Consider the following 27,160-nt stretch of genomic DNA (forward strand, 5'->3'; position numbering starts at 1 on the left):
CCCTGCCTGCACTCTCTTTATCATCTCTCTTGTGTACTGTCTGTTGCTTATGATGGTTGACCCCAGGTATTTAACCTCATCTATCTACAATACCTCTGCTCTTTGCATCGTGACTGTTACACTTGTCTCACTCTCATTCACACACTTGTAGTCTGTTCTGCTTTTACTGACTTTTATTCCTTTTTTCTCAGAGCATGCCTCCACCTCTACAGGCTTTCTTCCACCTCCTCTCTACTCTCACTACAGATTACAACGTCATCTGTAGACATCATAGTCCACAAAGACTCCTGGAAGAATAGTCAAATTCCCATAAACACACTTCTAAACCTTTTGGAAAGCACTCGGAAGCACTGGAGCTGCTATAGCTGCAAAGGAAGCATGCATTCACATCATATTAAAAATGTGATGCCAGTCAAGTTCATATGCGTATGAAGGCAGACGAGCAAATATTTTTGGCAATATAGTGGATTTGAACTCTTCTGGTCTTCTAGCGATATTTTGCTGGTAGGTCCCACTCATGCCCTGCGAGTGGCAGCAAAGCACCGCCGAGCGTTGGCGCTACAACACAACACAGCAGAAGAAGTGTGAACACTTCAGTAGATTTACGGATGCAGGGAAATGGGGTAAGTGTTGGTTTATTTTTCAAGCGTTTCATCATAAATGACATAAAAAATCTCTTAGTGATCGGTTATACATTTGTTCTTAATTTTAAATCGGGGACGATGCCTGTCATGACGTGCAATCCACCGCTATATTGTCAGAGCTAATCGTGACAGCTGCTGTCCGCCTACACATAGCAGCATCTCTGTCACTGCTAGCCACGTAGCGCCTAGCAGTGTCTGTGGTGTTATTTTAGCTTGCTTATATGGGGTCTAATTAAGATGTCTTTAACGGAGAGCCGGCCGAATGTCTAGTCAAACAAACATTACGCGGACCGTAAGGAGCTTTGCAGGCAGGGACTTCAGCTGGAGCCGCTAGCCGGTGACAAAAATAACCAGCTAATTAAATTTTCATTCATAGGAGCATCTTCAAGAGAAGCACTGCTGTTGCATCATCAGCTGGTAGTAAAAGACAAAAGCAGGGCGCCTTTTGAGTCTGTCCTACATTTCGCTCAGTTGCATGAGACGCATCAGATCTATTTTTGCATGCCCTTATGGTCCAAAAGAAAATAAATAAATAAATAATCTGGGTGTTGGAAAGCTGTGGATTTTCAGGGAACTCAAACTGTCTTATGTGTGTGAACTTTGTATTTGTTGTTCAGTTCTCCACAGTACTTTATTATGTGTTGTTATTAGGTATTGATCCTATGTGGAAGGTGCGGGGTGGTTTTTGTTTTTAATACTATGCTCTTTTCATATAGGTATGATCTGTAACTGAAATATGTACACTTACTGGACATTTTATGCGGCACAGCTTGCTAGTATTGGGTTGTTCCCCCTTTTACCTGGTATGGATTTAACCAGGTGCTGGAAAGATTCCTCCGAGATTTCCTTTAGGATGTGAGTCACATCCTAAAGGTGCTCTGTTGGACTGAGATCTGGCGACTGTGGAGGTCACTTGAGTACAGTGAACTCATTGTTGTGTTTAAGAAACCAGGTTGATGATCTGAGCTTGGTAACATTGCATCTTATCCTGCCAGCCAACAAAAAGGGACAGACATGGTCAGAAACAATATAGGTATGAAAATTTAAATAAATAAATAATAATAACATTGAAGTTTGTTAAATGAGCCCATAGTTTGATTTATCAGACACACATTTTTCAGGTGTTTTTTTTCTGCTTTTCATACATGAATTAATTTAAAATTAATTATCCTTTATTTTATGCCTTTATATTCAATTTTTCATCTCTCCAGTTTCATATGCACTGATTCATGTCAAGTGAATATATTTCACCTTTAAAAGGCAATGTTGTCCACATTTGGAGACAGGATGGGGGTGGCGGTAGTGGGAATTTTACACATCAGTTGGATTGTTTTAATTGTTTTTTATTATCGTTAAGAACTCCTTGGTTATGTTTTGGCTATAAAAATGCCCCTGTTAGGTTTGAGTTGCAATACAGTGGAAGCTGCTTTTAGAAAGCCCTCAGGACAGCTGACATGGGTCCTCTAAAGAATCTAAATAAGACACAAAATATGTTTCCTATTAAAATACATCAGTGTCAAAGTCTGTCACCAAAAATAAATAAGTAAATAAAATAAAATTTGTGTCCATGAACATGCATTAGATTGTGTGTGTGTGTGTGTGTGTGTGTGTGTGTGTATGAGTGATTGCTTCACGTTTACTCAGATAAGCAGTGTATGATGAACATTTTATTTCCTTTACTCCAGTCTGCCTGAATCTTGCTGACCTTTAATGCTGACTGGCCCCTCCAGCCATCTAACAACATGCAAGGATTCTACTCCAAGCTCGACTCCTCCCCTTCTTTATCCCCCTTGTTGGGGCCTGGCCTCAGGGGAGATGGTGCTCCCGTACCTCTCAGCCTGGCTCTGGAGACGGAGAGAGCTCAGGCCCTCCTGCAGACTTTCAGTTCCGCCTCCCTGCTGGCGTCGGCAGGACTCGGGATGTTCTGTGTGGTGGCAGACCACGCCCTCCAGCTGTCTGTCATACAGCAACACTTGTGGCTGCGTGCTGTCTTGGACAACGCCACGCACGGATTGGTGGGGCTGTGGTCATGGGCAGTTGTTATTGGACTGAGGAAAAAGAGCGATTTATATGAGGTGTTACTCGCAGGGCTCCTGGCATCAATCATAGACTTGGACCACTTCTATATGGCTGGATCCTTATCACTCAAGGTAAGACTTTCGCCATAGAGGGTTAATCTGAATGCTTAATAAGCTTACAAATGATAGGGTACAAAGTATTCCCTAAGTCCTTCACCTTTCTCTTGGAGAGCTAATTATTTAGTGATTAAGTCTTAAATGCACCCATATATGTGCCATTATAGTAGATTACAGGACACAATGTTCATTATAACCTTCCCACTGAGAGAAAACACTGAAACAACCCATGCAGAAAATTTTAATTTCACAGACTTGTTTTTATTTTTAACCCTCATAACTTGCAATTTATCAGGGATTGTAGGTGTTTGTGTTTGGCAGCAGCCATGTTTTCCTTGTAAATGTATTCAGTTTCTTTATCAGATAATCCACGGGGATGCTAAATCAAACGAGCGAGCCAGGAGAACCAATGCTGGAGTGCAAATGGTTTCTACTCCAAATGGCCACTGAATATTAATAAGTTTGGATCCTTATGAGAAAGATTTTTTGGGGGGTATTTTGCCTTTGTTACATAACAACAGTTAGACACAGAAGAAATGATGGGATAGTAAGTGGCATGCAGTAACAGGCCTGGGGCAGAATTCAATCTGGGCTTTTCTGATATGGATTTTAGGCCGGGAACATAGCACAATCCACAGGGTGAGCTATGGTGACGCACCAAGAAAAATACTACTTCATTTTATATGTATGTTAAAAAATGAATGTCATCCATTACATCATTGAAATATTGACTATTCTTTTGGTCTTTCAGCCAGACAGTGTAGCAATGAATCAAAAATTTAAATTGTATCTTTAGACACTTTCACTGGCAGAAACACAGCATTGGTTCTCATTTCTTTAGTTGAATCTACAAAAAAAATGTTAGTAACTTCTTTCATTGTGTTACTGATAGAGACCACACACAGACAATAGATAACAGTTTAATTGACAGGCATAAAACTGTATGTCAGCACCAACAAAGTGATTCTCAAAGAGCAATTAGCTAAACACTTGGTATATCTTAGCATGGTGTGCAGTGTGAAAAAACTGAACAGCATCTATAAGTCGTATAAATACAAAAAGTTCCAGCAAAGATCTAAGAGATGCATCTGACCTGTCAGTTGATCCATCTACATATACATATGTAAGTATGTATACATATGCATACATACATACATTTAGAGATGTATCTCATACACACATACACACATATATATATATATGTGTGTGTGTGTGTGTGTGTGTGTGTGTGTGTGTGTGTGTGTGTGTGTGTGTGTGTGTGTGTGTGTGTGTGCTGGAGCATGACTCATGACTCTGCAGGATCTCCACAGTACAGAACACTGTTAACATGGATTGACATGTTTCCAAAGGATATACGTGGTGCTAACGCCGTCTCTCACTGCTCTTCCAGGCTGCTGTCTCACTCCCTCAGCGTCCACCGCTGCACTGTTCCTCTCTCATTCCCATCATCTGTCTCACTCTCCGCTTCCTCATGTGGCTCGGGCGCCTCAAAGACGCTTGGTGCTCCTTGCCATGGATGCTTTTCATTTCCATGGCGACACACCACGTCCGGGATGCAGTGCGCCACGGCCTGTGGGTGTGCCCATTCGGCAACACGGCACCGATCCCATACTGGTTATACGTCAGCACCACGGCAACGCTCCCTCACCTGTGTTCAGTGCTCATGTACCTGACGGGAACCAGAGATGTGATATCCACTAAACACGGGGTGGCCATCGATGTTTAAGGCATCACCAACTTTGGATCACCTTTGGATAAAAATGTTCTTAGCTATTTAAAATAATTATCAAATACCTTTAAATTCTGAAGAACACGTATATATGGCTATGAAGACATTTTTCAGTTCATTTGACATAAATAATGAAAACTTTTTGTTTTCTTTTCTCACAAAAGGATGAGAAAGCTCATATTATAATGAAAAAAGTAAACGTATGACTTTTCATTGGTGGAGATGGCTGTAAAATACTAAATTAGCTTTTTGAAATGGGAACATCCCAATATAAGTGCCAATCACTGTTTTGTTTTGTTTTTTTGTTTGTTTGTTTATTTTCCTTTTCATGGCATGGATTTGTATCAGAATCCTCTTCAATAACCTGGGGACTAAATGTAAAGATGTGAACCCTCTTTTTACTCATATCTTTTTTACCAGGGCTTGCCCAACTGTTTGCTCACCTACACAACACCTCAGAGACACTTTTACTGTCACTGTCCAGCCTCATTCAAAGGGCGCTGAAGGAAACGTCAACCAAAGGCAAAATCAACTCCAGGCTCTGCGAGACTTCTTTCAGTTTCACTCTTAGTGCACCTCAAAACTGTTTTTCTTTATAGTATGTTAAAAATCTACTCACATACGGTTCTTTATTTCCCATGTCTATTACCAGCAGCTAAACAAAATGTTGTCTTTGGCTGTTAATGCTTATAATATCCAGCATGTCAACACACTGCAACGTTCATTTTCCTGCCTGGAGAAGCCTTAATGTGCACTCAGTCATAACTTTTCCTGTAATGGTCAGTTTTTAGAAATCAGTTTGTAGTGTGTAGGGTAAGTTGAGCCAGCCACAGAAATGGATAACATCAAGTCTCATGCTGGTGTTTTTTTTTTCTTCTTTTTTAAAATTTTTTAATTTTACTAAAAATTATTTTAGCAGCTTGATATGGCACCTGGATTGTTTTGATTTTGCTGACATAGATACTTCCTTATTCCAAAGGTGAACAGTGAGTTATATGTGGCTCAGAGGCTTCTTTACTGTGCACGTCAATCATCACAGGAAGGGAATGAATCCTCTTTTAAGACATGCTGTAGTAAAGATGCTCAGTTAGGTTTTGGCTTCCTGGTGTTATGGATGTCTTTGACGGCTTCAAGCTCGGCCCTCGTCGTTTGAGCAAAAACTGTGACGGACGAGTAAAGTCGGTGTGATTCGGTGTCCTGACTGACATCTTGTTTTTACACTAAACATGAGCAGAAAAGAGGACAGCATGGAGTGAAACTTGAAAAAAGTTGAGTTTAGATTTAGTTCATCAAAATGGAAGAAAGGGGACATGCTGTGTTAATTATCTGTGCATGGTTCCAGCATTTTTCCTCCCATAATGCTGCCATATTTATATGGCTAACAGTGTGAGGTACAGTCTATATCAGGGGTGTCCAACTCCAGGCCTCAAGGGCCGGTGTCCTGCAGGTTTTAGATATCACCCTGGGTCAACACACCTGAATCAAATGATTAGTTCATTACCAGGCCTCTGGAGAACTTCAACACATGTTGAGGAGGTAATTTAGCCATTTAAATCAGCTGTGTTGGATCAAGGACACATCTAAATCCTGCAGGACACCGGCCCTTGAGGCCTGGAGTTGGACACCCCTGGTCTATATGCTGACATTTAGCTTTTCAGCGGTGAAACCGGGGTTTGCAGGACTGTTTGTTTTCACTCATTATAATTACTTTGCTGCATTATCAGCAGCAAAGATATACCACATATAGAGTTTTTGTCATTACACTGTTTTTAGATGTAGACCAAATACATAAACACTCATTAACAGTATTATACACTGGTATGATGCTTAGTAATGTTGTATTATAGTGGGTTTAGAAATGGGTATTTGAATGTAAGCAACATGCGTTCAGTATAAGAGAAGGTGGACTTGAATTGTCTGTTTCCAGATGTAAAACAGGGATACATTTTTGTAAAGCTGGTGCTTGGTGATTAAGGTTGTAGTTGTGCCTGTTGTCCACTAGGTGGCTACTGTAGTTTCACTTTTGATGATCTTTATTTATTTATTTATTTATTTATTTATTTCTATTAGTAAGTGGAGGTAAGTCAGGAATATTTAGTTGTGATTGTGAAATAAAATAATGGATGAGGGGGAGAAAGTTTGAAAAGTGCTCATTGTTTGGGGGAAGAAAAACAAACAAACTTGCTGGTACATAATAGTTTGAAGTGCTCTTTTTTTGATTTATTACAGGCTTGTGTGTTTTGTTGCTACTTTCTTGGAAGGGTCACAGAACGGATCGGAAACAACTGTTTGAGTAACAGAAGCGTTGAGTAACACTGGAGTTTTGAAAAAAAACAAAACCAACATAGAAGACAAAGGCATTGTAAAGCTTTGCTTATGACTACCAGGATGCGGAAAAACAGCTTTAACAGTGGCAAACAGAGCACCACCCTCCACTTTACACCTATTTAACTTGAAGTTTAGTGCTTATGGAAGGAATTTACACGCTGGCTGTTGTCCCACTTTAACTGCCAGTGTCATTTTCTCTTTTATGTTTACCTTATGACTTTAAGTGTTGGATTTTGCACTATTTAAGTTTTGTGCTTTAAAATAATGTTTTGTATTTTTGGACAAATATGTTTTTGTTTAATAGTAAAGTATATAGTAACAAGATAGTTTTAATGTAGTGCTATTTTATCTCAATAAAATGTATCCTGTGTATATTTGCTGTGTTTTTGTATAATGACTTGTATCTTTCTGAAGTTCTCTAAGGGCTCTGAAAGTTTTTCGTCACGGGGCAAGGTCTGGTTATTTGCTCAAAAATAAAGAAATGAGAGGGGTGGGCATACTTTCAGCTGTTCCCCTGTTTTCCAGGGGATTGCAGAGGATCCACGTGTTTGATTTGGCACTGATTTAACATCCTGACACAATCCTCCTATTTTTCTGGGCTTTCGTCCAGCAGTAGGAGTACACTAGCTCAGGCCTCCTCCAAGATCTTTTTGTGTGAAAGGCAAATGTGCAAACTGCCAGACCAGGCGCCATATTTAGGTGGTTTTTGTGTCTTAACCTTTCACCACCAGGTGTCAGCATTTTACCAGAAAAGTTTTAGTGGAGTTTCCCAGAAAAACCAGTTAAATGCAGCATTTGGTCTAATAAGACTTTGGTTCAGTGGTTAGTACTGTCACCTTAGAGCAAGGAGATTCTGGGTTCAAACTTTACAAAGGAAGTTTGATTCAAAACTGCTTGTGAATGTTTGTATCTGTGAAGGATTGATGACTTTTTCAGGGCCCTGCTCCAGCATAAGTTACTGTAGTGACATACCCTGATAAGAAACGAACCACCTTCATAGTACTAAAAAGCCAGGGTTAACCCTGACATCACTGGAATAAGACAAAATCCTGCTTCACAGTGCATGCCTGGTGGGATAAATGTTCTAAGATCCCTCGTTAAGTGCAGTTGAGTGCACAGCTATGAAACACTAAGCATATACAGTAATTGTCTGGTCTGAGCTACATTAACCAAAAGGCTTACTTGGCAAAGCTCACTGTTGGTAACATAAGACAGTTACCTCCATTTATAAACTAACGATGGCAAACACGAGCAATAACAGCTTTTATCTTTCTAAGTGGTATTGTCTTAAACTGACCTATAGGGTCAGTACAAAGCCCTTGTGCTAATGTGCTAATACAATACTGTGTGTATTCCACTCACAGTACGTTTATACTTGCTCCAACTGATTTACACTGCTCAAACAGAAGCGCAGATTGGAAAATGAATCCGTGCATTTTTTTTCCTTTTATCACCAAGATTATAGCTCTTCATTTGGCTGAGAGTGTCACGCCCAACTGCACCGAGTACACTATAAGGTTTAAATATCAAAGGTTTCGGAGCTATAATGTACGGCTGTTATGGTAGGCATAAACAGAAGCACTGAGAGCCACAATGAAGACTTGTCTTATTTGCACCACAAACGTTGCCTTTTATGTTATATTTCCTTACATGGTGTAGAGATATTCATCACCCTTCTTTGACTTTATTGGTAGCACTACCTGGTGCCACCAACTTTGTCTGGCTATGACAAAGTATCTTTGTGCTAAACCCCCCTGCACCACAAATAAGACTGTTGTCAAAGTGTGATCAGAATATCAGGGTTATTTCCTTCTAATTATTAATTATTGTCACGAAGACAAGAAAAGGTAGCTTAAGCATTTAGACGTCAGAAACTGCCTCAAAGAGAAAAGGCCTTAAGGGGTAATTCTTTCAGCTTTTACACAATGCAAAGGACCAAACAATAACAGACATCTTTTTTTTTGAGTAACTCTAGACAATTGGGTTTTTTTCCATCAAACAACCAAAGAATAAACTGTGATACACAAGGAAGTAGATAAACTTTATAAAACAAATGCGCAGCTGTACTGAAAAGATAATGGAAGTTATGGACAAAAGGTTAGTGAACCATAACATTGAATTTTCATGGGAAATAAAAGAGAAAAAAAAGGAATAGAAGTGTGATAAAATAGTTTTTTTTATTTCACAGACACCAGGACAGGAAGGAAGAAAAAAAAAAAACAGCTTATGGTGATATTTGTTGAACACAAGGAAACAAAAATGACTATGTACATCTGAGAATGGATGCCTGAGTTTCATCTGAGTTGCAAGAACTAAAAATCAACAGGCTCCTCTAACTATCACATATCGCAGAGGAACATAGACTGTAAAAGAAGTTTGTCCACACAGAAAAAAACAAAACAAATAACAAAAACACCAAGAAAGACACAGAAAGAACTCCATAGGCATACACTTACAGAAAACATGTCACATTGAACCCTTAAAAACAAAATAGACAGGGTGAACAGTCACTGATATAACAATAATAATAATAATAATAATAATAATAATAATAATAATAGTAATATTAATAACACATCTTATTTATAGGCGCCTTTTAAAACATATGGCACTGTGCCCGGAAAATTGAATCTGATGGATGGTTTATACAATTTATCAAAGTTTGCTTTGAATATTTATCATAAAAATATCTTTAAAACAGGTATTTCACTTTTACATTACTGTGTAGATTGGAAAAATATTAACTTTATTACCGGTAAATCCAGCAATTATGGCAAAGTGGCTCTTATGTTATATTTACTATCTTTTTTAAATTCCTAATTTGGCTGTATAAAACTGAATATTTAGTATAAAAGTCACACAGAGAGCAGGTAGTGGGTTCACTCTTGATTAAAGTTTTTTTTTTTTGACCGGACCTCGGAAGGACAAGACAAGCATAAGAAAAAGAATTTACTATACAAAGATTCAGCTACAAAGATTTTTTTAAATGACAAAAAGATGACATTCATTGCACCAATAGTAATATTTAAAAAAAAAAAAAAAAAAAAAAAAAACAGAAGAAATTAAAATCAAATTTGTGTGCACATTCTAGTACAACAGCTCCGAATGCATCCTTTTATATCTCACATCTATCAGAGCCCCGAGTTTACTGGAACACAGTTTAAACAGGAAGTAAAGGGCGGGTTCTCAAATTGACTCTGTGAATAATTTTTAAAATATTTCACTGTCTTTGTGAATGTTGCCACCAGAATGGAGGAAGGAGAGTGTCAGTGAAAAGAAAGCATCCATTTGTGGTTCTATTTTTAAAAAAAAAAAAAGGAATTAAACATTGGATAAGGACTAACTCAGTAAACACGTTGTCCATACAGTAATCGTACAGTAACACAGCTTCATATAACTGGGGGGAAAAACACACATACACAATGCTGGGAAGACTCACAAGAAATGGCTTAGCTCAGGCTATTAATACTATTGAAGTCTCCGTCCATTGACACTGTATTCACTTCCAATTCGTCCAATCAGTTTTAGTATTGACCTAGAGTGATTGACAGGGAGTATGTAATGTATTTACTTATGTAATATTTGTGTGGAATGACAGATTTATTAAAAAGAAATGTCCTTAACACAAGACTGAGCTAAACCATGTCTGTCAATCTACCCCAAAGATTATGTTTTTTTTCTTACATATAAACATCACATATAACATAGGTATGTATTTTTTTTTTAAGTTTGATATACAATAATATACAAAAAAGCTTCAACTGGATCCATGCATAATATGTGGAGCTAGCTTGAGAGACAATACAGTTGCCAAACTGGGAAAAACATAAAAAAGTTTGACTTAGATGCACCTTGTGTTTCTGAAATGACAGCCAAAAGAAACTGCACAGCCTTAGATGAGCAGAATGTAACAACCAAACCAGCAGAAAGAAAGAAAGAAAAATTGCTTCTCAAGCAGAAGAGCCTCTCGGTTCCATCTGTGGTGCAAAGCTAGCAGGACACAAGGTTTATAGGCACAGGTGTGAAAAGCAGGACTAAAGCAGACAAGCTGTATCGGAGGTATTTTTAAGTGCTGGCCACCCAGAAATCGAGTGTTTTCCGTGAGGCGATGGGTTTTGAGACAGACGTACAGTGAGCGAGGGTTACTCTTGTCAGTTTATTGCGTGCGTGCTCATCTCCACCACCGCCCAGCATGCACTGATCTACCTCATAAACTCAAAGGTTAACTGAGCAGCTGATGCAGGTGGTTCTTAGATTTGTACAATCTCTGCAGTTGATGGCAACTATTCGATCTGTGCCAATGCCCCGCTGTTTATTTCCTCTCCTCAAATGTCCCCTAAAAAAACAAAAAACAAAAATAACCCCAAGAAAATTCAGCATCCTAAAACCATCATTTACATTCATTTTACTAACTGCAGTGAAAGCCTAGTGCTGCGTACCCCTTTCGTTGTTAGTTACTATGGTGAACGAGACCGTAGTAACCACCCAGAATGCACCTCTCTCGTGTATGGACAGATATGAGGCGTGCGAGTACACACATTGTTCCTAATGATATCAAATGCAGCACTTTCTGCATCACTTTCCATGTTTCGTGTTAAAATAAAGCAAGCTACTTTGTAGCACTTTTTGCTTTTGTCCCCTCAAAGGCATCTATCTAAACCTTTGCCCTCATTTCATTAGTAACATCACTCTAATCTTGTAACTTATTAAAAAAAACAATAAAAAACATGATAAGGAAACTTTTTTTAATGGCCTCATTATGTCATATTTTGTCTTTAAAAGGCTGACTACACCAGTCAGTTTATGACAACAATTTTCATCTATTCCAATTAAATTTTAAGTTCCAGCTTTTCAGATTTACTACTTTCCTCTTTTTCTTATGATTTCATGGTTTGACTTAATAATGAATCTGAACAAAACACACTCCCATTTTTTTTAAAACACAATGACCCTGGGGTTATTATTATTGGAATCTAGACAAAACAGCTGAATATGTATGCTCTAATATTCTCTAGATGACTAAGAATCCATGTATTTTCATAATGCTGGTGATCTGTGAAAGGCCAGTATCTTTCCCTCTTTCTCTTATGCGAGTCTTTCATTCGCACACATTTAGAAACAGTGAATGGATGGACAGAAAGAACTACAACAAAAGAAACAAAACCTTTACTTAATATGCCAGACAACATAACAGGGATATCATGCAACATAAAATCACTTGTCATAAATGAAACAAAGTCTATTAAACCCCGGACCTCATTCTCTATGTCCATATTCTCCCTCATGCCAGTAGCAGGTGACAGGTTGCTCCCTGCCTCCCACCTGAGCCCATAATGCCCGTCATTGCTTCTTTGGCATCAGACACGCACAGAAATTAGCAGAAGTGTTGCTTCCTTCACAGCATTGAGTCGGTCAATCAGTCGATGTGAGAATGAACACACGCTATATGTGTTACCTCTCACAGTGATTGAGAGTGTGAGGAGTTCTGGGTGACGAGTTGTTCCAGAAACAATGTTCCCCTTTGCTCCTGTTTGGCAGCTGCACTTGTTTTTCCTTATTTGTTGCTTAAAAGTAAAAAAAAAAAAATGTTTGGGGAGACTTGACAGAGCACTGGTTATGAGTGAACTCAAATGTCCCTGTGCAGTGTCGCTCCTACAGTCTGCTGAGTAGTAGTGTGCATTGCTGAAGTGAAGAGGACTGTCCCTATACCCATGGACGGCAGGTAGGAGTCTCATGTTGCATTATGGGTAGTGCACTTGTAGTCACTGAATATGTCCAAGGAAGTCTTTGAAAAAACTGCCCATCAGTCAGCCGATATAAACTGGTAATGACCTTACTTTGTCAAGTTCTTTACATGAGTTAGTTCCTGCTGCCTTGGATTCTGGATGGACTCTTGAATGACGCTCTGCGGTTAATGTAGCCAAATATGGACGGTCAGCATGTTAACAGCGGGGAATGGTACAGGCTGACTCACTGGTGAAACCCCAGAAGGGGCTGATGGGTTGAAGATGTTTCAAATTAACCTGAGATGAGAGGAGAAAAAGCTGATGAAAAATGAAGATGGGAAGGGAGCACATAAATGAGAGCAGAGTAGAGGGAAGCAGGAGGGAAAAAGGTTTTACAAAACACGTATAAATCAAAAAGTAATTAACCACGGGCTTGAAAGCACAGATTTAAATAGCAGAGTTGGATGACAGATATGCAGCCATACTTAGAGGGTTATAATCTCTGTGTGTGTGTGTGTGTTAGCCTTATAATCACAAGTTGGCTAGCTATCTGAAGGGTTGTCTGAATGTTGTTTATAGCATCCTTTGGAACCATTTTGGTTCTTCTTTAGGCAGTGGCTCACTAGCTTAGTGCTCTTTTGAGGGCATTTTGCTGTACTTATACAAATTTGAAAGAAGAGACATTTAATTAGGAGTTTAATTATCTCCTTGCCACAGAATCTGTTCACCATTCAAATGTCTGAAACTGTCAAAACTCCCAAATGTGCTCATCTAAACACAAAAACAGCCAGGTGTTTGAGTTTAACATGTTCATATATGCAGCATAGTTTATGTAAGGGGGGAATAAAAATGTCAAAAAGCCTCTAAAAAAATAGTAACAGTTTCTTACGTTAGATTGGGATGGACTTCATCTTGACCATAGAGGTGAGCTCTTGTTTGGTGGCATGATCACGTCGCCTCTGTCTCATCCTGGATATACAAAATGAAACATCAACACTGACTGACAAAAACTTTAAGAATGCCAGGCTTTTGAAAAAAAAAAGAAAAGAAACAAAGAAAAAAATCTTACTCAAACTAAAACAGAGACACAGACCACACAGTCATGGCCTGTGGATGTGGGATATGCCTGTGTGTGTATTTTTCTTACCACACAACAAAGATGAGGGAAAAGATGGTGGTGAGGATGACCACGGAGAACAAAACCAGGAGAATCACCAGACCTAAATTACCTTCATCCCCGTGTTTAGAACCTGGGTGGGAAGAGAAGAGGAGCAGAGAAGGGAGGTTCAGCAAAACAAGCAGGGTGGGAGGTACAGAGAAGGACAGATGACAGAATTCACACAGGACATTGAAGTGAGACGAACGCACACATGATGGAATAAGCAGATGTAAAAGTGCAGTGAAATAAATACAATAAAAGCCAAACATGGCATAACATGGGGAGAAAGTTTACACATCTATGTGAGACAAAAATGGAAAGAAAAAAAAGCTGTGTGTGTTCCTGGATTTAATTACTCCCTGGTGAGAAGCTAATTTGAAATCTGCCATTATGGCTTTTCACCCAAACATGCATTTATTATACTGAGAGGAGTAAACAACTCGCTTTCACACACACAAATGAGAGAAAACATCATCCCGAACTGTAAAAGTACCAACACGTTCAAAAACGAAAAAGCAAAAGTGCATATCACCGAGAGCAGGTGATTTATGAGCACATCTGCAAACGACAGTGCTTTCTCTCACATGCTGACACAAATAGAAGAAGACATCTGCTTCACAGGACACCAGTTTAAATAATCCAACAGCACCAGTCACAGGCTTTTAGCCTGTCCTCCACTGCCAAACCTGTAGTTGTCTCCTTGTATATACTGCGTGTGGGTGGGTGTATACTTGTTGTGCGTATCCTGCATGTGTATATTTTAGATGGCATGCTTGCAGCTGCAGGCTGCTTTTAACTCTGTTTTTTTCCCATGTATACCTGAGCTTGCCATGTACTTTGCTTTCATCCAGTGTGCACACAGCATCGTAGAAAACATGACATCCCACAGGTGCCAATTACTGCAATTATATGTAATTTGGTGATGAAGCCAGGCACAAGCTACTTGCACTGTTCTATCAAGTAACAAGTAATAACCATAATAAATGCCTTCCTAGAGATTGCTGCTGCATCAATGCCCGATGAGCCTTCTCAACGCCACCAAAACACAAGGTAAAAACATCTCGTCTTGCGCTTATTAGGTTATGATTCACATGGTTCAGTGGTTTTCAATCATTTTCATCTAATGTATGCTCAAAAAGGCCCAATAGATACACTGAAGGACACCTACATCATTAAAAAAAACATATTTCTCCTTTTTCCCCTCTATCTCAGTAACTGTTCATCTGATCCACTTCAAACTTGTTGGGTGTGTTGTTGGAAACTGGAGTAAGTGCAGTGTCAAGTGCACTTAAAATCACTTGGACAAGAGGTGCTCATATTTTGGCTAAAAATCTGATAGTAGTATTTCCTCTACAGTGACTGCTGTCTACCCCATGCTATGTGTGAGGGGGAGGAGGAGGACCACACATACACACAAGGGAAATGTATAATTGGCTGTCTTTGTGATGACATCGCAGACATTAATGCATCCCCAAGCCTCTTACCCTTAAGTTTGACGACCACAACTAAGTGCCAGACTACTCTCCGAACCTAACCCTGAGTCTGGGACTCTCGAGTTAAAAATGTCTCGTGTTTTGTAAAACGTTTACAAAACATAAGGTCAGGCCATCCACACTAATTCAAGGGGCTATTGGATCAAAGAACCAGAAAGACCTTTCTAAGTGCTATAGGAAAGCAAAATGCATATATAAACATAATTTTCATTCTACTGCTATGTGTTTAATTCCTCTAATAACTGTAAATAATGCCTCAGCTTCTCAGCTGTTGAAGATAACTGAGTAAAATCTAGACAGAGGGAGAGAGGAAAAAAAACAATCAAGAAACATCAGTATGCGAGAACTGATCCAAGATTTGAGCCGCTACACTGCTGCTAAAAACATGCTAATAAATGAAAATCATTTATGGTTAAAATTACTTAGTAATGAAACGGTATTAGTAACTGTTACAGAGCAGGTCTAATATTAGTAGTGCTAAAAGGGGTTGTGGTAATTGTGGTAGCAACCTAGCTGGTGTAGTACTAATCCAGTGACATTAGCTGCACTCTAGTTGACCCCCAACATAACTTATTGCAATAACAGTTTTCATTTGGTGTCTTACCCCGTGACTTTGGAGTGGAGGCTTCAGGCTTTGATTTGGTTGGGAGAGTAAAGATGTCATCTGGTTCCACATCAGGCTCAGGGGTGGTATAGTCTGTAAGGCAAACGCAGGCCCAGAGTAAGTTTTTTACTTTAGTCAGTAAACAGGAATAGTACAAAGCCTGTAATAAAAGTTCTAATACTACTCTTAACTGAATGTGATTCAACTTTAAGTGTATTTAAAGATAATTATTTGATCGTGTTACCTTTTAATCAAATCTATATAATGCCTTAATTTATTGATCGCTTTTTGGATCGTAAATTTGGTCTCAAAATAAAATGACTGATACGGACTACTTTAATTTTTCCTCCTACCTTCCCAGGGCCTGCCGAGTAGCAGAGGAGACCATTCACTCCACTGGCTCTCCGCGTTAATTTCATCACGGGTTCGCACCTGAACCTGGTGAAGGTGGCCTGCCAGAGCGTCCCATATTACAATTGAATTATCCAAAGAGTAAATCTGGTTAAAAAGAGAGAGAAACATGTCAGGGAAGGAGCACACACACACACACACACACACACAAACAAGATGGTAGCAGTCAATTTAGAAAGTTAAAACAAAGAAACCGCAGTGCAGAAGTTCATGACCAACACTTCCCCCCTTGTGTTTAGCTGTAGTGTGTTTAAAGTGACCTAACAAAACAAAAACAGTGAAACAGTTGTGCGGCTTTTAATGTTTTATCTCAGTATATAAAAGCAGAAAGTTGTGCTTTATCAGTTGGAAATCAAAAAATTATTTTCAACTGCTGGTAAAATATTTGAAACATTTGTTATATTTTCTCCAATGTACATGTTCAAGTTTATTCCTAACTACAACCCCATCGGCATTGAAGTGAAAACAACGGTCTTGCTTACGAACCTCTGACCAGAACATAGAGCCCTGTGGCCTATATCTGATATGAAATATCAAAGGAAAAGCATCATGCTGGGGCCAGGAAGAGGGAAATCTCCATGAGATCAGTAGCTTCTTTGGATACCCTTCAAGTTCCTTCACCAACACTGACTCTGGAGGGTCTGGTTTTACTGGAAAAGACAGGATTAAATAAAATTTGATTAAGTATTATATTTTGTTATTTTCACTGGGCAAAAAACATACAAAATCTCTCATGCTGTTTTACTTTGATGTTACTATTGGTGATCAAAAACTCTAAAATAATGACGTTAATGAAATAAAGTATGTTGAAACAAAATCATGACCTGGTACAACTGGTACAATGCAAAACAGGATGAATTAGGTCATAATATGAGAATCAGAAGGGCATGGTCATAACAGCAGTAACAAAGACAGATGTGTGTCATTAGATATCATGATGCAGTGTCTTCTGTACAAACCAGTTTGCTTTAACTTTACCTGTGCATGTGTGAAATTCCACTTTGTGTTCCCAGAATTAATATTTTGGAAATGGGAAAAAAATCCTTAAAATGTAATGTATGGTCTATATTACACAAGTGTGTTTAGCGTGATCTTACATAGCTCGTGTAATTTAACACTGGCGGTTGTATTCTTAGACCCAAGCGTATTCGTCTCTGTGATTCTAAGGGTATGGATGGGCTGCCAGAAAGCAGGGTGAACTACATCGCAGTGCTTCTGGGTGACGTCCACGATGCATGGGCTCCACTCTTTACCATTGCTTAAAAACACACAAAAAATGCTATTTAGAGTTAATGACAACTGAAATATGTGCTAAAAACAGCAAAGATAGTACAACCAATTCACCACAGCTCAATTCTGAAGCCTCTAAATAAATGTCAGGCTGATATAAATGTAGTGTGTACATGTCAGCTCTGAGAGTCTGTTCCGCCAAGGCTTATGGTGTTTACAGTGACCAGATAAAGCTGTGTAGTGTGTGGTCCGTAAATTCCAGATGAATTATTAAGAATCAGTCTCTTCTAGTGTTTCCCAATAAGAATTTTTTCAAAGCGTGCCAAACATTTACCAGTGAGACAAAAGATAAAAAGAACAGAAATGACAATAGCACAAGTGAAATTATTTACCTCAACAGCAAAAAGGTAACAGATCTAATAGCCCTTTTGTGGTTCAGTGCTTCAGTATGCTTACATCTCAGAGTAGAAAAGTCATATTGTGACTGTACTTGTTTACACTCATTATTTATTTGTTGAATTGTCCACCAGCTGAATGTCTAATCTTTACTCAGCAGTTTTTAAGAGTCAGTCTTGTTCCTGCTAGTGTCTACTGCAGTCCATGAAAACACTTTAAGTGTGTATTGTTTCCTGTTTGAGAACACTACAGTTTGCAAAAGTATGCGTGCCCAGCTTAAGAGCCATATGACAAGTTGGAGGAAGAACGGCAGACTCAAAGAAGGATAATTTGATATATACTATATATTAGCATACTACTCAAACTATACACACTGCATTCAAAATTCAACTCTGTGCAGTAACTAGCTCTTACCTGAAGGAGGCATTATACTCTGCTGGCAGAAAGGTCTTTACAGTTTCTACCCAGGAGCAGCGAACATGTGTGTGATTGGGCACTTGACAGGAAATGGTCAGCCGCCCGGGGGGATCTGGGGAACAGTAGTAAGGCATAGATCATTTTCAGGATAGAAAGGGAGTAATGTTTTTCAGAGCTCTGTTATAAGTTGTTATATTTTTTAAAGTTTATATGGCTTGTCTTCAAGTCTAAAATTAACAGCTTGGTGTCTGTGCCCTAGTTTCCTGCACATTAACCAAAATATTGAATGACCAGTACCATGGAAAAATTCCCTGAACTTCAAAAGGAAGCCTACTTAGGGAGATGCTTCCTGTGCAAGACAGTTATAGGAAGTGGAGGGCTTTGTCTAATTGATGACCGATAAGACCAGTTTCCTCTGAGGACCAGCACTGGCGCTCTGATTATCACTGTTTCAGTAAGTTGTCCTGTTAAATTCCTTCATTAAAAATGCAGATCCAGAGGGAAATAAAAACATGTTGAGATAAATTTGTAAAAGAGATGAGAATTTCTCAGTGGCACAAACATAAACTTCCTCTAAGATCTGTATGGGATTGGGAGACTGAATGTATATATGAGGCCTGTAACACAGGGATGCAAGCAGTTTTCTGCTTAGAAAACTGAATTTTTGAAGGCTGCAGTCCCATGCCAAAAGACTAGATACAGAACAGACCTTTTTAATGGTGCTAACCCATAAATTAAGAGCAAGCTTAACAAGTCACAGGAACACTTACGGCCCAGCCTGAGTTTTATAGAACGGAGGAGCCGCCCACTGTTGTCATAGCAGCTGTAGGTGCCCTGCGCTGAATGGTTGACACGCAGCAGGACTAAGCTTCCATTTGGTGTCACTTGATGCCATGGTAACACTGTGCTGTGGCTGAGATGCCACGACACAGGTAACCTAGTCAGGGACATGTTAGACTTTGGTTATTATGCTTTAGAGGACTTTGTCTCAACTCCAATCCTAGATTAGAACAATAACAGTAAGCACCTAATATCAAAAACATACATGTTACAACATTCATTTATAAAGAAACTACAACTAACACAACATCAGTACAGGTTATATTACATTCATTTTATTGTGCCAGCCCCCTTTTGTTTAAAATAAAGAAGTACATGTTATTACTTTTTTTGAGCAACACACTACTTTCTTCTGCTATGTAAGTCAAACAATAACAAAATGCACAGTTTGTTGATGTCATTAAGAAGCCGTCCTTATTCATGTCAAGTCATGTACATTATTTAGCTTCATTATGACAAAAAAGGTGCAAGTAAAGTTAACCAAATTAATGATAACTGTTAACTTACAGCTATTGAAGCTAATAGTAACTGTATGGGCAGGAAACTACTGTTAAACACGCCAGTGCTTTACTCAAGCACGACAAAAACAGGATGAAGGCACATACAATACACACACTACAGGACAATGAACACTTTTAGCAGTAGAGTAAAGGCATGAATATACCTGAGACTGACCATTTGAGCAATTAGGTATATGTCATAAAAAGATAAGGTTTATATAGTCCTGTGGACAACACAGAATATGTTCGTATAATCAACTAATTCTTCAGAATCTCTTCTGATGGAATTTGCTGGCATTATGCTTCAGTTATGTGTAGTATCTTATTTTTGTCTCATCTCTGTATAGCTTACTGGTTTTTCTTTTAAGTAAGATATCTGCTGTTAAGTTTCTTTATTGTAATTAAGGCCTCGGTCAAGCAGGCCTAAAGACCACTTGGCAACCTCCAGTCACTAGTAAAAAATATATTCCTATTGGCTGGCAAGTGGTTGTTAGCTAAAATTGGTTGAGGAAGGAGCACTAAAAACCTCCTTGTGATTGCTTTGGTTGCTAGAGGATTGCCGCATTCACCCATGGTTCACCCAAGACCCTGGCCTATCTGCACCAAACCACCAAATGGTAGTAAAACTTGAAAAATTGTGCTTTACAGCTGAAACCAGCACATTTAAAAAGGTGCAACATTATATTTTCCTGATTTGCACTGCATCTTAGCAAGTAAGTGGCAAGTCTTTGTGTGTCAATTCGATATCTACCCTACATACTACAGGAAATAGCAGCAAACTGAAGTGACCAAAGTAATCAGAGGAGGTTTTGGGGGGATTAACATGTACTTCTTTGCAATGAATTTAACCTGGCAAAAGCAAGCAATTTCCTGCAACCGCTCTGGGAATACACGCACAATTCCCCAGTGACCAGTGGTTACCAGTGACTGACTGGCCTTAAGCCAATGTGACTGAGGCTTAGCGATTGATTTCACAGCACACTCCAGCAACCATTCTCGAAACAGCTTCCCTAATGACTGGTAGTTAACAGATGGTCGCAAACTGGTTTCTAGGCTGATGACACTGGGGACTATGGCAAACTTCTTTTGACACCAACATTAAAAATGAACCTTCTGAGTAAGAAAATAACTAAGAAAAACAATGAGTCTAACAGTTTTTCAGTATATAAATTAATATCATCAAAACCTTTATGACAAATTTGCTCTGCATGCAAATGCATGGAGATGCTATACTGAACAACTCTTTCAAACACCACAACAAGTGTGCTAGTGTGTTGCTCTTTTTTCTTCCTTACCTGATTTTGGAATTATTGCATGCCAGTGTCACATTCGACTCCAAGCGCCCATACTGCTCGCCTGACACTGCAAACACAGACATCGCATAAAATATTAAAGCACTGTGTTGTCTGGCTTGCAGTATCTGCACATTGCACAATCTAACATACCATGTGTCAGCATTGTCTGTATTAATGTGATTCAAGCGGCACCATTTACAGTATATTCTGCCGTGTCACAATAACATGACCATACAAGGCAAGGGATCCTGCAGACACCAGGCTGAGGAGACTTTGGCACACAGTATAAAGCTGCTCCATCATTAAAGTAATATTACTGTGTATCAGCAAATCCAATCTGGGAACCTTTTAATAATGGACAGAGGATCAGTGAAACGTTTCACCAAAATACCAGGAACATCCTGTCGTACTGGCTTCAACAAAAGGAGACAGTACGGTAGGTCGTGTGAGAGTTTTAAACTTGGAAGTGCTGTATTATGAAAAGTGTTCACTTTCTATAATATGGAACCTTCAATTTTCTTGTTGATAACGCACACTCATTGATTACAGAAGACTCAAAATCACCTTGGTTTCCCAGTCTTAACTTCACAAAGACACAGTAACATATTTCACGGTGACTTGTATTTATTTCTATTTCAAATTACTGCTGTATTGAATAATGGAGATAACTTTAGTTTTATCTGCTGAGATTTTTTAGGTTTTATCTCTGATATCCTCCTTTTCACCAGCTTTGCTGCATAGTTGTCTATGCTTTAATCCATAGACAACTATGACAACCTAACAGTTTAGGGCTTTTTGGTATATTATTTATTAAACAATGTAAGATTAGATACAGATGTAACCTTGTAGTTTTAAAGATCATTCTCCAATTTAAATCCAGCAACAATGGATACTAATGACTCTGGATATGACATTTTGATATCAGTAATATTCTTTGTAATCTGCAAAACTACAACATGCTGTCACACAGAATTGCAGGGCGGTGCAGATTTGAAGGAATACTAAGACTAGTGTATACCTGAGCAAATATTTGAGGTGACTGTAGTGATTTGCAAGCTTGATACACTATCTCCAGTATATGAGTATCTGTGTGTATGTTTAGCTTGGCTACAAAAAGTGAATGCTGGCATTTATAGTAGATTCAGAGTGGAGAAAAGAAAAAAAAACAAAAACACTTTGACTGCCAGTCTGCCACGAACACACCTTCATTAATGTTAACCTCAATCACTCAGGCATGCATACTCCCTGCCGACCTCTCCTCCCTTGGTAGCAAACAATCTACCCCAGGTTTGTGATTCTGCATTTTTCATTAATTCAGCTTTTTTGTATCTTATTATCTTGTAACAAACTGAATAAAGTGGCTTCATTAAGCTGAAACCTCATTTTCTGTTCAGAAATCACATAGAGAAGAAGAGGCATCTTAATGTTGTTACATATATTATTTTTCCCCCTCCCATAACAACTGCGTATGCCCTTTGGGGACCAACTAAGTAAATCCTAAATTAAATTTGACACATACTCAAGATGAAGACTTTACTGACAGCAGTTTCAATATTTGGTTTTCACTGGCACTCCTGCTGTTAGTAGCTGTGCAAAATGAGACAGCTGGGAAAAGAGGAACAATGATCCACAGTGACTTTGTGGTTGCATTTATATTTTTGAGCGTAGGAGACAAATGCTCAAAGAGGAGAGTACAAAGCTGAGTGACATTAGAAACAGAGCTGTGATAGAAAGATACATCTAAAACTTTCAAAATGAGAAAAAACGCTCTCCAGTTTCAATAATGGAAATAAAAATAAGCCTGCATCTTGTTATTTATGGTTTGAATTAATTTGATCAGTTTAATTGCTCTTCAATCAACAGCCTAATGAGTAAGATCTGGAAACATTAAAAGAAAAAAAGCTTGTAAGGGTACAGGCAAAACTCAAACAAACAAAAAAAAAATCCAAAAAACAAAACTACAGATATCTGAAAAAATAAATAAATACTTTACTTTTATGATTGCTAGATCAAGGTCTTAGAGACTTGAAGGCACAGAATCCAAGGTGTTTGAAGTCCAGACTGACATTTCTGCAGTCTTTAATGATTTGGCGTGCCATACCATCTACCGATGTTGGTGGTGGTTGGTTTTATCAAAAGTCTAAAGTCAACTATTTCCTTTTCCAGTAGGACTTGGCATTTCCCCATGGTGCCCAAACTACTACCAAATTGTTTCCTGATGTCACTACTGTGCTTTGTTGGACAGCCAGAAGTATTTACACAGGTGAGGTACAGGTGAGCTAAGGTATGTTATCAAAGCTACCCAGCAATGATTGAGTAATTCATGGTAAAGGAGCCACAAGCAAATAATGAGTGAATATTTTTTTAAGACATACTTTTTAGAAGTTATATATTTCTTTATTGTAAATCCTTTTTTGATTAATCTTAGTAAATGTTCTAATAATCTGAGATAATTGATTTCTAATTTTCATGTGCTACAAGTCATAATTATCAAAATAAAAAAAAAGATATGCAACATTTCAATTTATGCAATGCAATATCAATATATTGCATTGCAATTTCTTATTTTAATTATGGTTTTCGACTTTCCACCTTGATTAGATACGTGTGCATTGTGCAGTGAACAGAAAACAGGGAGAAAGCGTGTGAGGGCAGACATGCACCAAAGGCCCTCGTGTCCAAGTTGAGATTGGGCTGCTGCATTTAGCCTTTTGGGATATGGGTACCTGCTTAACCTGCAAGCTAAACCAGTAGCCATTTAACTGTAACTTCTATATAAAAAGGTTTAATCATTCAACCCCACTTGTGTCCATATAACAAAACAACCACAGTAGGTTAAATATTACCTTTCACCTTTATCTTTTCGTATTGTTTCATCTTCTGTGTAATACTTTCCTTCCCTCCACTTTTGTTCTTGTAGAGCCTCTCCCAACAGCTCTCCCAACCAGATTTTCTTTTCCCCTTCAACCACTGAAAACACACACACACACACGCAGACACAAAATCCTCCCTCTGTTTCTGCGTTTGTGAGTGTGTGAGCATGTATGTGTCCTACCTGGGGCCTTGGTGCAGCTCAAAGATTTGGCTGGTCTGAATGTGTGTATTCATGTTTTATTGGCAGTGAAGTACATTATTCCCCAAACCCGCAGCGTTCCACTCATATCTGATTCTGCCTCTGGCAAGAGGACCCAGACATGTGCACAGGCGCACACAGACATAAAACCACACACACATAAATGTGCATTTAAGTACACATACCCACATACATGGAGACGCGTGCATAGACACACTCACACACACACACACACACACACACACACACAAATGTACACGGGAAGGATGCAGGTTTCTCCTAACATTGAAATCAGATGGCAGGGTGGACACAGAAATTGCAAGCTGTGTGAAACTTAGTATTTTCCAGACAATAAAAACTGAGTGTGGAATTGCTGCAGGGAAAAGAAGGGGAAAAAAGAAGAACTGAAAAGGAAACATTTTGACAGTTTCAGCTGAAGGTCTATGGGCAAGCTGTTCATTTTGTTGGAGTAATTAAGAAAGAAAGAAAGTGAGAAAGAAAGAATCTCAATGCCGTAGAAATCTGTGCACTAAGGCAAAAAAGGTTCAACAATAAAATTCTTGTTGGAACAAAAGTGAGTAATGAGACGTTCTCTGGTCAAGGCTCTTCTAACAAATGTGGATTTCATAGCAAATTCACTGGGTTTAAAAAAAAAAGGAAATTAAAAATATGTTTCCTTCTTCCATTCTGTTGCAGTAGCTTTATATCTCATAAGTACTTGCAGTCAAGATAAGTCAAGAGCGCCCAAAATAGCTGACACAGGAATCTGTCCCTGATCCTTAACACAATATGTGTGTAAGTACATGTGTTTGCACATGAATTTGAAAGTGCACTGTCACAGATCTTCTTGTTAAAACAGAAAAGGTCTTTCCGCAAAGTGTTCAAATGCAGTTTGTGTGTGCGCATGTGTCTCACCTTCATCGGTCCAGATCTGAGCACAACTGGGACACAGTGACCACGATAAAAACCAGATGACTGTCAGACACACAGGGCTGAACAAAAGGCTTGGCATCTAGAAAGAGAGGGAGATCGAGTCAGGAATAGAGGTGGCATTATGATTAGGAGTTATTTTAAAGCATTAACATGAGCAGCAGCAGCATTATCATCATCACCACCACCATTCTGGGTCCATTTTGTACAAGAAAATTGGTATGAAAACAAAAATGTGCCCATAAACAACCTGAATTTTCCATTTCTTTTGTCAATTTCCTCACAGCAGAAACTACATACCGATGTATAAATGGCTTAGAAACATGTTCCATGCAATTACTTGACAAATCATGCCGTACATGCTTCTTCCTTATTACTGAAAATTCAGTATCAGAAACTATCCAAGTCCAAAAATGCATAGAGCTTGGCCAAGACCACTGTTTGCCTCCATCTCTCAGTGGTGGAACTGTTGAGAGATTTTTTTTCTCCTCAAAATTAAAAACAGATTTCCCAAATAAAACAAAAGTGAAAATATGTTGGACAAGACTCTAGGTTTCCATTTGCCAAAAAAAAAAAGATCGTCAGCTCCACATGTGCTGGAGAAGTCATCTATCTTCAAGTTTTCTATAAATTCTCCATTTCTTTTCCCAGATGTTCTGAATTTAAGACAATGAAGGTTCAGTGTTTAGGCTCCAATCACAGTGATGATTGGAGCTAAAGTCTAATTATCTGCTGGCATGCTTAAACTAAGATATGGGGCATGATGATGTCCGCATCTGCACTGTTGGCACGCTACATTTCCTAATTAGCACTACATGCAAAGTACAGCTTGATTGCAATTTAGCATTGTGTATAAAATTAAGTCTATAATAATTTTTGGAACACTATTAAGTGTACTCAAGAGACAAAGCACGGTGCAGCCTTGCCACCCGTCATAGCTAATTGACATTGCTTTAAACTGACGGCTGCCAACCAAGAATGTCTCATTTTGTAAAATGCCAGTTGCCTCGACTCCTATCTCCTCGCATCTCTTCCTCTTGTGTCTGAGGTAGGAGGGACTGACGCACACGGAGAGGAGGCGAGGAAAAAAAAATCAAATACGTAGAAACTGCGAAATGAGATAAGGGGATGATACTCTCTAAAAACTTCCTGTTGGAACTTTCAGAAACCAGATCATTTCAACAAACCCTCTCATCATATTTCACACAATGATTGGTCAGATGTGTGAATGTGAGAAAGTGCACCAAGCTTTAAATGCTTTTATCCTTTGTTACATAACCACAGAACTTGCGACAATTTTACTGTAAACAACAAGACGCAAAACTATGGATGTCTTCCTGTGTAGTGTGATTAAAAAAACAGACAAGACAAGGACTTCAAAAAAAAAGAAAAAGAATGTTCCAACTACACACAAGCTCAGGGTCAGTCACATGAACCCTTCCTGACTGCTTCTTTATCTATATGAGACGCACATCAGTAAATAACATATAAAAATGTTTAATCAGGCATGTTTAAAAAAATTAAAAATAAATCCAGAAAAATTGGTTTGACCCACAGCAAAGAATAAGAAGCACAATGATTTTATAATGTTATAAAGTTGCTCATAATTCAACTTCACTCTTTTGAACTGCTCAATGTCATGTTTGTATAAATGAAAATGGAGGGTTGATTGTGGGTTAATCAATAGCCTGGTGAAGTCATCACAATGAGGTAAGAGCCCACTTCTTTTATTTGTACAGAAACTGCACTTCTTTCAATGTCAGAGAGAAACATGGTTCATGAAAGAAAATATCAGGAGCGAGTTAGAAGGCCACAGTGACCTTCAGTGAGCTTATCTAACAGTTTTTTCATGGTATGAAATCCGACGATAACAAGAAACACAAAGAAGGGGAGTAGGCGAAGAAATCAAGTGCTAGATTAATTAACTGCCACCTCCAAATCCAGGGGAGTATTTCTTTTTTTCTTCTTTTTAGTCTAATGTACACTCGAGATTTTTCCATGAGTACATATACTAAAATCACCACCTTGTAGTCAAGTTTCTTTAATATTTACAGTTTTATGGCATGGTCATTATAGAATAGCATAACAGTGAGAAACATTTCAAAGAGAGTGGTTAGAGGTTCTTTGACCTTTAAGCTTATATACAGTGTTGTGCAAAATGCACCCTATTTTCTCGATGTTTTTCTAGGGCTCTTCTTTAGATCTTGGCTGCATTTTGCTTCAATCTTTGTCAAGGTCATCCCACACTGC

At 38.7% G+C, this 27,160-nt stretch overlaps 2 protein-coding genes across 3 annotated transcripts in view; one reads left to right on the forward strand and one right to left on the reverse strand.

Annotated features, from left to right (window-relative positions):
- Window positions 1-561: 561 nt before the first annotated feature.
- On the forward strand, window positions 562-7,200 carry tmem267 (transmembrane protein 267). The gene is made up of 3 exons (XM_063478808.1): window positions 562-623; window positions 2,330-2,794; window positions 4,170-7,200. Exons 2-3 carry the CDS (start codon window positions 2,387-2,389, stop codon window positions 4,503-4,505), a joined length of 744 nt encoding a protein of 247 aa, XP_063334878.1. The 5' UTR covers window positions 562-623; window positions 2,330-2,386; the 3' UTR covers window positions 4,506-7,200.
- Window positions 7,201-8,994: 1,794 nt separating this feature from the next.
- Window positions 8,995-27,160, reverse strand: part of il11ra (interleukin 11 receptor subunit alpha) — a 50,470-nt gene continuing 32,304 nt past the window's right edge. Inside the window, exons 2-12 of one of the 2 annotated variants that reach the window (XM_063478810.1) lie at window positions 24,896-24,992; window positions 20,908-20,974; window positions 19,043-19,209; window positions 18,270-18,384; window positions 17,327-17,487; window positions 16,716-16,879; window positions 16,172-16,316; window positions 15,819-15,911; window positions 13,710-13,812; window positions 13,452-13,531; window positions 8,995-11,172 (exon numbers count right to left, since the gene is read on the reverse strand). In XM_063478810.1, coding sequence (XP_063334880.1) covers window positions 13,453-13,531; window positions 13,710-13,812; window positions 15,819-15,911; window positions 16,172-16,316; window positions 16,716-16,879; window positions 17,327-17,487; window positions 18,270-18,384; window positions 19,043-19,209; window positions 20,908-20,974; window positions 24,896-24,992 — 1,191 coding nt within the window. In that variant the 3' untranslated portion in view covers window positions 8,995-11,172; window position 13,452. Of the gene's footprint in view, window positions 12,860-13,451; window positions 13,532-13,709; window positions 13,813-15,818; window positions 15,912-16,171; window positions 16,317-16,715; window positions 16,880-17,326; window positions 17,488-18,269; window positions 18,385-19,042; window positions 19,210-20,907; window positions 20,975-24,895; window positions 24,993-27,160 lie in introns of both variants that reach the window. The other variant, XM_063478809.1, reaches the window with a different exon arrangement.

This window comes from Pelmatolapia mariae, linkage group LG7, assembly GCF_036321145.2.
Source record: "Pelmatolapia mariae isolate MD_Pm_ZW linkage group LG7, Pm_UMD_F_2, whole genome shotgun sequence".
Taxonomy (NCBI): Eukaryota; Metazoa; Chordata; class Actinopteri; order Cichliformes; family Cichlidae; genus Pelmatolapia; species Pelmatolapia mariae.